General features: G+C 40.5%; 1 protein-coding gene across 1 annotated transcript; it reads right to left on the reverse strand.

The window, feature by feature from the left end:
- Positions 1–157: 157 nt before the first annotated feature.
- On the reverse strand, positions 158–12,690 carry entpd5a (ectonucleoside triphosphate diphosphohydrolase 5a). Its single transcript, XM_074660327.1, has 14 exons — positions 12,550–12,690; positions 7,137–7,959; positions 6,303–6,382; positions 5,859–6,002; positions 5,395–5,470; positions 4,814–4,849; positions 4,306–4,394; positions 4,135–4,214; positions 3,979–4,040; positions 3,778–3,879; positions 2,931–3,074; positions 2,762–2,818; positions 1,792–1,907; positions 158–1,615 (listed from the first exon to the last, which is right to left on the reverse strand). The coding sequence occupies exons 2-14, from the start codon at positions 7,570–7,572 to the stop codon at positions 1,532–1,534; spliced, it is 1,506 nt and encodes a 501-aa protein (XP_074516428.1). The 5' UTR covers positions 7,573–7,959; positions 12,550–12,690; the 3' UTR covers positions 158–1,531.
- Positions 12,691–12,694: the final 4 nt, after the last annotated feature.

Raw genomic sequence — 12,694 nt, forward strand, 5'->3', positions numbered from 1 at the left:
TCCAATGTTTGCTCAGTTTGATAAAATGATGTTAAGCACAATTCAAAGATGAAATTGTTTCTTTTTTACATAGGAGACTACAAGGTACTAATACACCTTATAGCATTTCATTATAAGAAGTCTATGAATATAAAAAAAGTATAAATACACAGTTAAGTAAATTTTTCATGTTTTATTAAAACATATGTATAGTATACACTTATTTCACTGGATTTAATAAAAACACATTTTTACATATTGTCATTTCTGAGCAATTGTGCAGCATAAAGTTTTTGCAACGTCAAAGCAGTTTCTGTCAAAAGATATCACTTATAAAAGTCTACATTATGTATATACAGCAGTAGTTATTGAACATGTTGAATACTGAAAAAACAGCAAAGTTATGGTTTAAAGAGCAGTTACACGGAGAGGTCAAGAGTTAATATTGTATGAGGATAATTAAAATGCTCTACATTAGATAAAGTTATTTAAATATTTGTACAGTTCACAAGAAAAATGAATTCAAAAACAGAATTCAATAGTACTAATGTTTCTGAGCAACCAGCAACAAATGAAGGAGTTGGGTTTGAAACTTTTTACATAATTTCTGTTTACATTTTTGCTGCATTTAAGGCGGTAAATTACGTTGTTTTTACTATCTACCCTTGATGAGAGGTCTTTCTACCGCTAGTCTAAAATAGAGTTCAGACGTAGGACCCCTGCAATTTAGCCATGCTTGATAAGGTCTTTTCCACTCTAGACAAAACAAACAATAATGGCTGGACTTTAAAACTACAGGCATTAATCTGATACAGTCTGTCAGAGGCATCTCTGCTTGCCCCCTCAGTCATGGTGAAACCAACACTACTTGATGAATATGTACAATTATTTAGTCGACGTCAAAGCAACTGATCATGTCTTGGCTACAATATCTGCAATTAAAGTGTTATGTGCAAAATTGAAGAAAAGAAGCTGTATGATTGTCAACTGCACCATTTCCAATGGTGGCTAGGGGCGAACGAATTAGGGATTCTGTAACATTATTTACTGCTAGAATGAAATGAGGATTGATTTACAAGCACTTAGAAAGACAACTATGGTTGCACCTCTAGCAACTAGTCTCTAAATAAATCTCACTGTACTGTACAGTGCACACCAGGACCACAGTAAGCACCAAATACCATGACTGGTTGTATTGCTTCTAAACTACCCTGTACACACTCAACAGGTGGGTAAGAAAGACATTTCAGATCAGACACCCATAAGGAATCAAAAATGTAAACGTTTTACAAAAATAAAGGCAGCCCACCAGTTATGAGCTCAACATACAGTAGAAATAGCTGGCCTTATAAAAATATAGTGATTTCTTTTTTTTCAACAGTTCTTGAAGTGTTCGCAGGGTGCTGAGGGTTGAGGAGGAGAGGAGGGGGCATGGTGGGACCAGGTGTGTCTGTGAGGGGACGGGCTGAGCGGGGGTGGACGGAGGACGGGAAGCCCCACAGTGACAGACTGTCCCTCTCAGTGCCAGTGCTGCAGTGACAGCGAGCCGTCCTTAGTGGATGTTGAGGTTTCTGAAGTAGTCAAAGGTTGCCCCCAGGGCCCAGCTTGTCTCCACGTTGTTCACCTTCTTGGCTAGCTGTTGAACAGAGAGTGACAGGAGGAGGGTCATTTAAACCAAAAATGACAATGTTTAAGTCTTGTGAAACACTGTACAGACTGAATATGAAGGTTTTGTCATGTAGCTTCTCATATTTTGTATCTCTTTGACTCCCACATCCACTGTCCACAGTAACATGGCCCTGGTTTGCTCACCTGCAGCACAGTGTTGTCCTTGAAGCCAAAGCCCTCTTTTAGCAGACAAGTGATATATGTCATATCCATGCAGAGGAAGGGGCTGATAGCACGGTACTTGGTCATTTTGTTGCACACTGCAAAACACAAAAAGCCACAGTTTTCAGACATGACAACACAGGTTTCACACACCACTGACAAAAAAAGTAGTTGACGGAGACACCTTGTTGCATCATATAATAAAGTCACGTTCTATGTTATAACAAAACAAAAAAACACCTTTTCTAACCCCTGTGCTACATGATTAAAAGATGACCTTTCTGTTTTGTTTGGGTGAATAAACAGGGAGGTGCGAGGAGAACGGCTGAGGGTCAGCACAAGGCTGCGGGTGGGTGGCAGCGTTAAACAGACCAGTGCACAGTTTGTGTGTTTCAGTATGTGTCAGCCCCCAGGTGGTGTGTGGCTGTCAGGTGCCCTCCTGCCTGGGCGAGACAGACATCTCCAGCTCAGCTGCCAGCCCAGCCTGAGCCAGACTTGTTCCTCGAGACCATGTGACAGTGTTCTCACAACACAAACAGCCTTACATAACGCATCAACTCGTTCCTACTTGCTATAAATCTGGTTCTGCATGGACTTTGCAAGTGTCACACACTCGAGCTGATAAGCATGGTATGTATCGGTTAAACATACAAAAAAGTTGTATAGTGATATTAACGTATATTTACTCTATAATAAACTACGTCTGTCTTATAATCCATCTCCATAACAAATTTCAGCAGATAATCGGTTACATTTTACTGTTGTAATAAATTATTTTTGACAGGATAAGCTGTGCCATGCCAAGAGTTTGGGCACAAACAGTGTTTAGTGCTTTTGTTGTTTAGACCATAGACTGTGTTGCATGACATTTCAGTGGTTAAAGGACTGATATATATATAACTTGAAAGATGGTTGGTTTCATAGAGAAGAGAAGATAACATGTAACTCTTACCTTCTTTGGCTCTCTTCTTAAAATCCCGGACTTCAAGCGCACCACCTCGACTGCCATCTGTGCAGAAAAAACATACATGCAATTTGAATACCTATTTTGTGCAAAAGATGATCATTAGCGTGGAAGATAATGGCACTGGAAGGTGACTCTTTGGTCTGTGCCCACTCACCAATGAGGCCGGACTCCACAGCTCTGTCGAAGTAGTAGGAGAAAGCGTAGAAGACACTGCTGCCCTTCACTTCATAAGGCTGGTGCACTATTCCTTTGATCACCTTCATAACCTCATAGTAGCACAGCTTATAGCCTGCATAGCCTGAAGAGAGAGAGAGAAAAGGTATATGTAGCTTTTTCAAAGAATTACTTAACTAATAGTGGAAATGGTGGAGTAAACAATGAGTTAAAGGTGCTTGGATGCAGCGATGGTTGGAATGCAATTGTGAGAGTCTAAAGCCTCAGTTTGAGGTTAGCCAGGGGTTGAAGCTGGGGGCTCACCATACACTAAACAAGGGAAGCCCCAGAATGGACAAGTTTCACACAGCCCCATTGGTATGGTTGGCTCATTTGTGCCGGCAAAACCATGTGCTGACAAGAGCAGCAGTTAGTGCGGCCCTGTTGGGCTGTCTATTTTTACCACATAATTGTGAGCGGTCCAGATCAAGCCGCTCGTTACACAAAAAAAATAACAACTCAGGGACAAGCCCAGCATCTTTTGGCTACTTGACTGTGGTATGGGAGTGACTGCCTTATTTGTGAAGTTAACTGACAGTTTTCTTTTCATTTAAATACAAGGTTGACTGCAGTATAATTGTTCAAGAGGCAAGACAGAGAGAGAGAAGGGATGACAAAACATGCGTTTGGCGCCAAGGTTACAGAAACTTCAGCGGGTTGAAATGTTCTCATGAGAGACTGTATTGTACTGTACGCTATTGTGTTCCAGAGCTGAGAAAGGAATGCACGGATCGCTGCATCCAAAGCACTGGGAAGGCAATCAAAACCTCAGTGTGCTTTTATCTTACCGTCTGGAATCCCGCTAACTTTGTAGGTGGTTCCTCCAAAAGTCACATCTTCTCTGAACTTTTTCGGGAGGCAGGAACTGGTGAAGATTTTCCAATCTAGCCCTGGGAAAACAAAAACACAAACAATAAACAGTTTGTCATCTTCCAATGAATGCATTTATGAAAGAGTGCAAATGGAGAGGTGATAAAAGATAGTCTTACCATCAGCTCCTAGTGCTCCAAGAGTTGCCAGTCGAGCCGCATACAGTCCATTTCCAAGGTAGCTATGAGATGGTGACAGACAATTATGGTAAGTTTTTAGATATATTTGTATGTTTTACTCTAGAATACTGATAGGTATATGTAATCTAATATTACCTGTGTGTGTAGAGTTGATAGGTATGGGCAAAGAGATTGAAATTCGCAATGTAAGTGGGGGGAGCAGACTGAACCGTTTTCTGTTGGATGAACAACACATGCTTAGTTGTATATTTTTAGTGAGAGAATTTTAAAACATACTTATTTACCAACATAAAATATTTAATTCACCTTTGACTTAGGAAGGAATGTGATCTGAGTAGATCCTCCTCCCAAATCCAGGATGCCCACTGTCCTCCTGGTGTTGGAGTACAAGTGACCTGCGGAAAATGAGCCCAAAGTTAAACAGGATAAGGTGCCATCAATCATCGGTGCAACAAACAGAGCATACTGTGTAATCATGTGGCTTCATCACCAGTTTCAGTTAGAATTCCCTCCTTTTACGATCACTACTGTCAGAATGATGCATGCTTACAGATAATGTATTTCCCCCCCACCAAGAGGGAAAATACCTTTTTGGTTTGAAGCTCAAAATAAATGTGATGGTGCCATAGCTATGTGAAAAGCGTGAGGAAATATTGCTTGTTTTTGCAACCCGTTTGGGGCCAGTGATTCAAGCTCATGACCTCAGACAGGAGACAAGAGTCTTTCCCTGCCGGGCTTCTGTGTACACTGGAGCCTCAGATATGAACCTCCTGACCACTAACACCACCATAGCAAAACACAAGCAATGTCTTACCTGTGAGGAAGTTCACTGTGACCCAGGCGAGGACACCTAAAACAGCACACGGGTGAAAATGTCTGCATTAGTAGAAGCCTGAGAAGTGCTTACAACTGACCTGTGCTATATTTTCCCATTTGAATGTATTCAAGCACAGAAAATAAACTCCAGCTCTCCTTCATTATGCTGATATTAAAGTGGCAGAGTTGGTGTTAAGTAACGTGCAGGATAGCAGACCAGCCCAGGTAATTACAATTGTCTCGGATGTCAAGTTATTGCGCTTATAAAGTAAGGATAATGAATGACACATACTGTATGATGAAACATAACATAGTGAGGGTGTCTTAATGAGTGATGTGGAGGATCGCACTAAATCACTGGGCGTGGGACTACAACTCACACTGGCTTAATTATTAGTCACAGCGAGGTAGCAACAGACCTCTTGTAAAAATAATTATGAGAGCAGCATTGTTAGCTGCATCCTCAGTGAATGAGTCAGTTAAAGCACCTGGTCAGACAATATATCTGTCAAAAAATAAAAATGTTTTGTGTACTATATATAGTACAAAGTGGTTACAGGGCATTGAAAGATAACCTACCTTCTTTTGCTCCATTCATGATGGAAACGCTGTTGTTTGGCACAAAGAAAGGGGACTCATCAAATACATCTCGCACCTGTGGAATACATTTATTTCATTACAATTATCTACTGGATATGTGTCAAAACAATACAATGATACTGGACTACACACCCAAATATTCTGCTGTTGTCAGGATATAGTCTATTCAGGCTCTGCTTCTGTTTTAGAGTGACAGATAACTCAACCACAAGCATGGCTGGAACAGTAGCCTGGATTTAATACTTTAAATTACAAATATGGTTGCTCCACACAACCCCACAACAGCTGTTTTTTGCGACATGATAGCCACCAAATGGGCAGACTGCTGCCTTTTTTTTCAGTGACACTTGTAAGCACTTAGTGGTTTCTCATCCCTGCTCCTTGGCGGGACGGGTGGTGTTTGTGCCAAACTGTCTGAGGGCAGAGAGAAAAACGTGCCTCACCTCCTTCAGAAGAGCGTTGGCCTTATCTTCAGGCAGCAGACGCAGACCCGCCGTTGCCTTCAGGACCACCGGGGTCCTCTTCCAGTCCACCTCTGGCACTGTCTTCTTGGCAATCTTCAGCAGCTGGCGGATGGTGTTGCCGCCCTGCGGAGGAGATGGCAATCGGTTAAAGGCAGCATAATCATCAGAAGGAGAGGAATTTCATAATCAAACTGAGAAATGTCTTCAGTGGTCTTTAAAAATGTGTAAATCAAAGGTTGGTAAATATAGCAGACAGGAGTGGGCAGCAGTGACATCATCAGCAGGAGGCATTTTTGTAATTACACAGTGTTTACATCATATGAACCCAACCCAAAGCAAATCCCAGTGGTTTGCAGACAGTGAACAACTCCCTAATACACCTGATAATTAATAATAAGTGATGGTGTAAACACGCAAACATACCTCCTCGGGGTTGTCCTTGTAAGCAGACAGGCCAGGCTTCACTGCATGGTACATTTCATTGTCCAGAACTGGCAGCTCAACTAAAAAAGAGAAGACACAGATCATAAACCAGAGTGTAGTACAGTGATATTTCTGGGGGGGAAAATGGAACTCAAGCACATGTAATTGCATAGCTTTTCTTTTTACAACTCATGATATTTAGACTGCAGGACTTCACCTACATCAGTTTTGGAGGTCTGCTTCCTACACAGTTGAGTCAGACAAATTAAAAAGGCAGCTACTTTTAGCAGCTGTGTTGCCCATGCTCTCTGCCGGTGCATGTGATGTTTCAGATGATTAACAGTTTTCTTCTTCATCTCCTTGTATTTTGATATTTGGTATATTTTTTTTGTACTTTGCACTACTAACTTTTTTACTGCCTTTTTACTAACATGTTTTGCACTATGGAAATATGATGCTGGAAACTTGAAATTCCCTCTGGATTAATAAAGTTACCATCTATCTATCTAACTATCTATCTATCTAAAATGAAGTCCTGTGACTTTTTTTGTGTTATCCTTGATGTTTTTTTTTGACTGTGCATTGGTGTTGTAACCATGTAAGTGTCTTTTTAAAATGAATTGTCAAATAAACAAAACAAAAAATTTATAAATTGGTTAAGTTGGTAAAGTTACTATCTATATATCTATCTAAGTTTATCCTTACACCACACAGTGAATGAATTAACAGCAAGCAGACAGAGTGTGAGCCTGCAGCAGCATGTGCAAACTAAAGCCCTACTATTGGTTTAGAGACAGAGAGAGAGAGAGAGAGAGAGAAAGTGGTTGCACTCACCAGGGTCTTTCTGGATGAACTTATAGATGTGGATCCTGCTGCCTGTGCTCCCGGCGTCAAACATGATCCCGTAGAAGAGCCGACTGGTGTTGTTGCCGGTGGAGGAGGAGGAGGAGGAGGCTTCAAGCACCGGCTGGTAGACCACAGGTGGCTGGTAGGGCTCGGCTGCAGGATGCACCACCTCGGGCACCGGGTGGAAAGCCTCTGGGATGGAGGGGATGGCTTCAGACGCCGGGTGGAAGACCTCGGGGATCACCGGGTAAGTCGGGACTGCAGCAGGCTCCGGGTTGGACACCTCAGGGAGGAGGTTTTCCGTGTTGGCAGAGTGATCCCGGTAGCGGTAGAAGTGAGGGACGTAGCGGTGGTGCCGGTAGTAAGTCGCCTCTGCAGCCAGAAGCCACACGGACAGAGTGAGGAGCAGGCTCGGCGTGGCCATTGTTTGCACAGCCGGTGGAGAAGAGAGAGACAAGAAGTTAAAGAGGAGGATGCTGGAGGAAAAGATGCACAGGGGCCCTGCAGAGAGAGAGAGGAGATGGAGAGAGGCAGATGCACACTCAGGACTGTCCGGTTATCCCTTTACAGTATATAAAGACATAAGGGCTTGGCATAGAGCCACACCGACTTCAGCCATCCACCAATCCTGTGTAGGTCCATCCCAACTCCATCAGGAGTCACCCCCTCCTGGGAGCTGAGCTGGAGACAGACTACCTGCCTACTAACAGAAGTTCCCTTTTTTTTTTTTTTTTTCTTTGGGAGGATTATTTTTGGTGATGTTTTTCCCCTCCTCTTCTTTTTACTGGTTATTCTGGAGCCAGAAAATCCCCTAAGGAAAAGGAGAAAGGGATTTTTAGAAAGAAGTCAAAATGAGTGGCTCACACTTAGAAATAGTCTTAAAATACGTTTTTATGGGTGCATTTAAGACTTGCATAGTAACTTTTGCCTCAGAAATTCCTTTTACCATGCAACTCTTTGGACTTTCACAACTTCACAAGTGGCACAAATGTGGCTTCTGCTTAAATTAAGAGTGATGTAAAGTTACTATTTAGCTGTTATAAAAGACTTTTTTACTTTGCAACTTAAATATTAAAATTGTCTAATCTTTGCACTCATTTTTTTGGAATTAACCTTTTAAGTGGTGAGTTTTGTTTTATTTAAAATGCATTGGGGCTTTGTGGGGAAGACAATAAATTAAACAGAGAAACTCAATTTAAGACTGAAAATGTGACTCATTATGTATTTTAGGTAGAATGGATTCTGGCTTTGTTTTTATTAGGTATTACTTCATCTACTAAATCATGTTCAGTAGCTGGAATGAATCATGCCTGTATTTTTTTTTTAAAAATCTCTCAACCTCCTCTTCATGATCCTACAATAATCACCACATTAAAATCTGCTGCAGCCCTTTCACCAACCTTCAAAAATGCAAATGTGACCTGCAATCCAGCTGGCATAAAAGTTAAAAGAATGTTAGCAATCATCTCACTCCCACTCATCCTTGTGTTAACCACAGGCTTTCCAAGGGAAAAATATTTGGGCAGCAAGGCACGTTTCACGAGAGAATGCATGAAAAGCATGAGTGGATGTTTCTCTGCTTTAGGTGGGAGGCTGGCACGGCATCATAAGCCATGCTGGATGGAGTGTATCAGCTAATGCTTTCTCATGTAATGTTCACTTACTGGCTTTTTAGTGAAGGATGCAGAGGCATCAAGGATATCATCACAGCAACGGAGCACACACATAGAGACCTTACATGAACTGAGATTTTTTACCAGGCTGTGATATTTTTCACCCACTTTATATCAACAGAAAGAGGACAGAGATCTGAAACAGGAGGCATCCTCGGGGACCTGAACCTGCCCCAGCCCTGACCTAACATGTGCTTATACGAGACTGCTTCACCTCAGGCAGCGGGCGACTGAGGCAGAAACCGAGCTGTCGGCCAGCCCAGTCGGGAGGGTAAGGGGAGGGCAGAGGTCCTGCAGATGGGCACGAGAGAGTGCAGGAAGTCCACGGAGAGGACAATGTGGGGAGGGTGGGGCTTGGCACCAGTGTTCACCCATCATGCCATTCCACTCCCAGGACACTCGACTGTGCAAAGCACTGTAATTTGGACTAAAAATATTGGACTTTCTTTCCTCCTTCCTTTTTTCTAAATACTGTGGCTACTTTTTTCAATCCTGCGGCTCACCAGAATGGTCGTTCGCCCCTATCAAAGCTACATGTGCAGGACCTCTCACTGACTTGTGCCCATAGATGTCTTTGGTTGCATGTTAACAGTGTGATAATGTGACTAGTAAACCCTGGATGGAAAAAGTCCTATTACAAATATTAAAGAAGCCATGTTTTGTCTGGAGTGTGTTTTCATTTTGAAATTCTTGTTTTCTTGCTGTTAATATTCCGACACATCTTGTGGTCAATGTAGCAATTAATTTGGATAATGTGCAATGTTTGGACAGCTGCAATCCACCTCAACTGGTGCATGAATCACAGCATGTTTTAGTTTTAAACACACCTACTTTTATATTACCATTATAATGTGATGCAATAGGAGCTGCCCTCTTTTACAACGGCAATTCTGAATATTGAGTCTAGATACAATACACCAAACTAAAGGAAAATCTATATGTTGCCAAATCATGATGGGATGTCATCCAAATGTGCACTGCTACTGTATAATCTGCATGTAAAGTGCCCCTCTATAACATGACAAAGCACATTACAAACACGATGTTTTAAAGGACATTTTGGTATTTTGTTTCAAGTTAACTGAAACCATAAAGCATGAGAAGAGACCCCAGCTTTGTAATCTACACGGCGCAATATATCATTAATATGCTGCAATCTTACCCTCAGGAATGCCATGTTTGTGGGTGTCCTACCCCAAGAAGTCCATTGAAGAGACCCAAACCTTGTCATTACAATTCCAATGATAATGACAGCTTTGAAAAGCTCAGGGTTATTTCAGTTTTTCTCTCCTCACTGTCATAGTAATTACCTTTAAATTTAGTCTTCAAACTCTGTTGATGATGCCAGAGCAGAGAGCGACCCTATATGATTCAGTTTACAGTAGCTACACCCAACACTTTTGTGATATTTACTTTTTTTGTTTGATGAATAATCTACACTGGACACTGTCAGGCTCCTGCAGAAAGCCGAACAAGATAATGGAGAGAATTTAGTGGTTTTGACCTTCAATTATGACCTGGGCTAACTTTACATTGTTTGCTTTGGATGAGCTTCTTCGAAGATGTAGGCCAACTGCGTTTACGTTTATCTTTGTGGTTTTCCCATAACTCCAGCAATAAAACTGAGGGGGTGGCAGCGGGTAACACATAGTTCTTTTCAGGACAACCTGGACAATACTGCCGACAGGGGCCAAATGTATTTCATGTCATCATGTGGGAGGAGATCATGTGCAAACAGATCCTGTTTGATAGGGCCCGGCATGAGAAGACTGTAATTACAAGAGAAGTGACAAATAGTGTGTCAGTCCAGAGGCTGTGGAGCAGAACAGACATCTGTATCTGCCAATCTCCTACAGTGATTGATTGATAAACCTTTATTTATACAGGAGAAACTCATTCGTTTTGCAGGAGGAGAGATATAAAAAACAAAAGAGCAAAAATTAAAAAAGGAAATAGTTGGTGATAAATAAAATGTTAATATGGAAAAGGGCGTTAATTAAAACAGACACATTGAGCTGGTGATCATTTTTCAATGACGCATAAGTGTGCCAAGTCCAACAGCATTATAAGGGTTATTTGTAGGTATCCTAAGGTCAATAATCAATTAGTCGACTGACAGAAAATGAATTGCCAACAATCTTAATAATTGGATAATTGTTAATGGATGACAAAATGTCAAACATTTGCTAGGATTTTCTGTTTGTTTATGGTTCATATCATTGACAAAGAAATGTAATATCTTTGGATTTGGGACTCTTTCACTTTGTACTGGGAAATTCTGAGGGGCATTTTTGAACAGTTTTCTGATATTTTACAGACTAAACCATTTATTCATCTTTATATTGACTTAGTGATAGACTCCTGTGTACATTTTGCATCAGGGTCCTGGTATTGTGCATGCTGTCACACTGGCATGTCTTATTGGTACACTGGAATATTACAGAGCCATTGTTAATATTATTAGCACAGCTTTTCCTATGACAAGTCAATATATCTGCTTTGACAAAGTCCTATTGTAGATTGCCACCAAGTGATTTATTTATGCATATTTAAGAGTTGAACTTGCTTTGAAAAAGACAGTGTGGTCAAATCATTGCTGATACAATAACATTTTTGTGCAGTTATCTTTTCCTCAAAATAATGTTATATTTATATGAATTTTTGTTTACTTTTATTATCATTATTATCCAGTATCTTACTGTCGACCTCCGTAGCACACTGACATACCTGTACATACATTGCTGCATATTACATAGGCCTATCTAGGTCATGCTGATGGTAGCCTAAGGCTATCACCAGTAATAAATTAATGAAGTTGATGTGTAATTGTCTAAGGAAATGCATAGCTCAATGCAACTTCAATTACAACAAGGGCCATAATGAAGTCCTGTGACTTTTTTGTGTTATCCTTGATGTTTTTTTTAACTGTGCATTGGTGTTGTAGCCATGTAAGTGTTTTTTTAAAATTGATTGTCCTGACCTCCGACCCTTCACCACATTTATTTAAATTTATTTATTTATTTTACTTTATTTTATTTTAATTCTCGCATTGTTTAAGTATATGTCGTCCCCATTTTTCTCTGAATTCAATTGAAATTACAGTTTAAGATGAAGTCCTGTTTTTGTGTTTCCTCTCTCTCCCCTTGTTTTAAGTTGTGAACTTTTGTGTAAAAACAAAGAGACAGCTGTAAAATGAAAATACAGTAGGAAAGAATGTGATGATGATTGTATAAGTTGCTGAAACTGCAATAAAAACTAAGTTAAAAAAAATAATAATAATTGTCAAATAAGCAAAACAGAAAATGTATAAGTTGTACTTACATTGCTGCATATTACATAGGCCTATCTAGGTCATGCTGAGAGTAGCCTAAGGCTGTCACTAATAATACATTAATGAAGTTGTTGTATAATTGTCTAAGGAAATGCATAGCTAAATGCAACTTCAACTACAATTCTTGAATGTTTATGTAAAGCACTTGAATTGCCCTGTTGCTGAAATGTGCTATACAAATAAAACTGCCTTGCCTTGCCTTATAATAAGGGCCATAATGAAGTACCTGTGACTTTTTTGTGTTATCCTTGATGTTTTTTTATCTGTGCATTGGTGTTGTAACCATGTAAGTGTCTTTTTAAAATTTAAAAATTGTCTAATAAACAAAACAAAAAATGTGTACGTTGTACTTTTTACAGTCATTAAAAATGCATTTCAGACATAAAGATGATCCCACCAGAATCTGCATAAGCCCTGTAGAAGAGACATTTGATCTGGTCCTTGGTTACTGCGTCTCCATGGCAACAACACTAACACACACACACATGGTTACACAGGGGCTCGGTAGCTACCGTTAGCCAAGCTGTTAAAACTCTAGGCTA

Source organism: Sebastes fasciatus, chromosome 15 (assembly GCF_043250625.1).
Source record: "Sebastes fasciatus isolate fSebFas1 chromosome 15, fSebFas1.pri, whole genome shotgun sequence".
Lineage (NCBI taxonomy): Eukaryota > Metazoa > Chordata > Actinopteri > Perciformes > Sebastidae > Sebastes > Sebastes fasciatus.

Bases quoted from the DNA above. Each gene is read 5' to 3' on its own strand.
- entpd5a (XM_074660327.1), bottom strand. From the start codon at position 7,572: ATGGCCACGCCGAGCCTGCTCCTCACTCTGTCCGTGTGGCTTCTGGCT. The intron at 4,395-4,813 runs GTAAGACATTGC...CATTTTCCGCAG, and splicing joins CACAGTGAACTTCCTCACAG to GTCACTTGTACTCCAACACC. The intron at 1,616-1,791 runs GTGAGCAAACCA...TCTGTTCAACAG, and splicing joins AGGACAACACTGTGCTGCAG to CTAGCCAAGAAGGTGAACAA.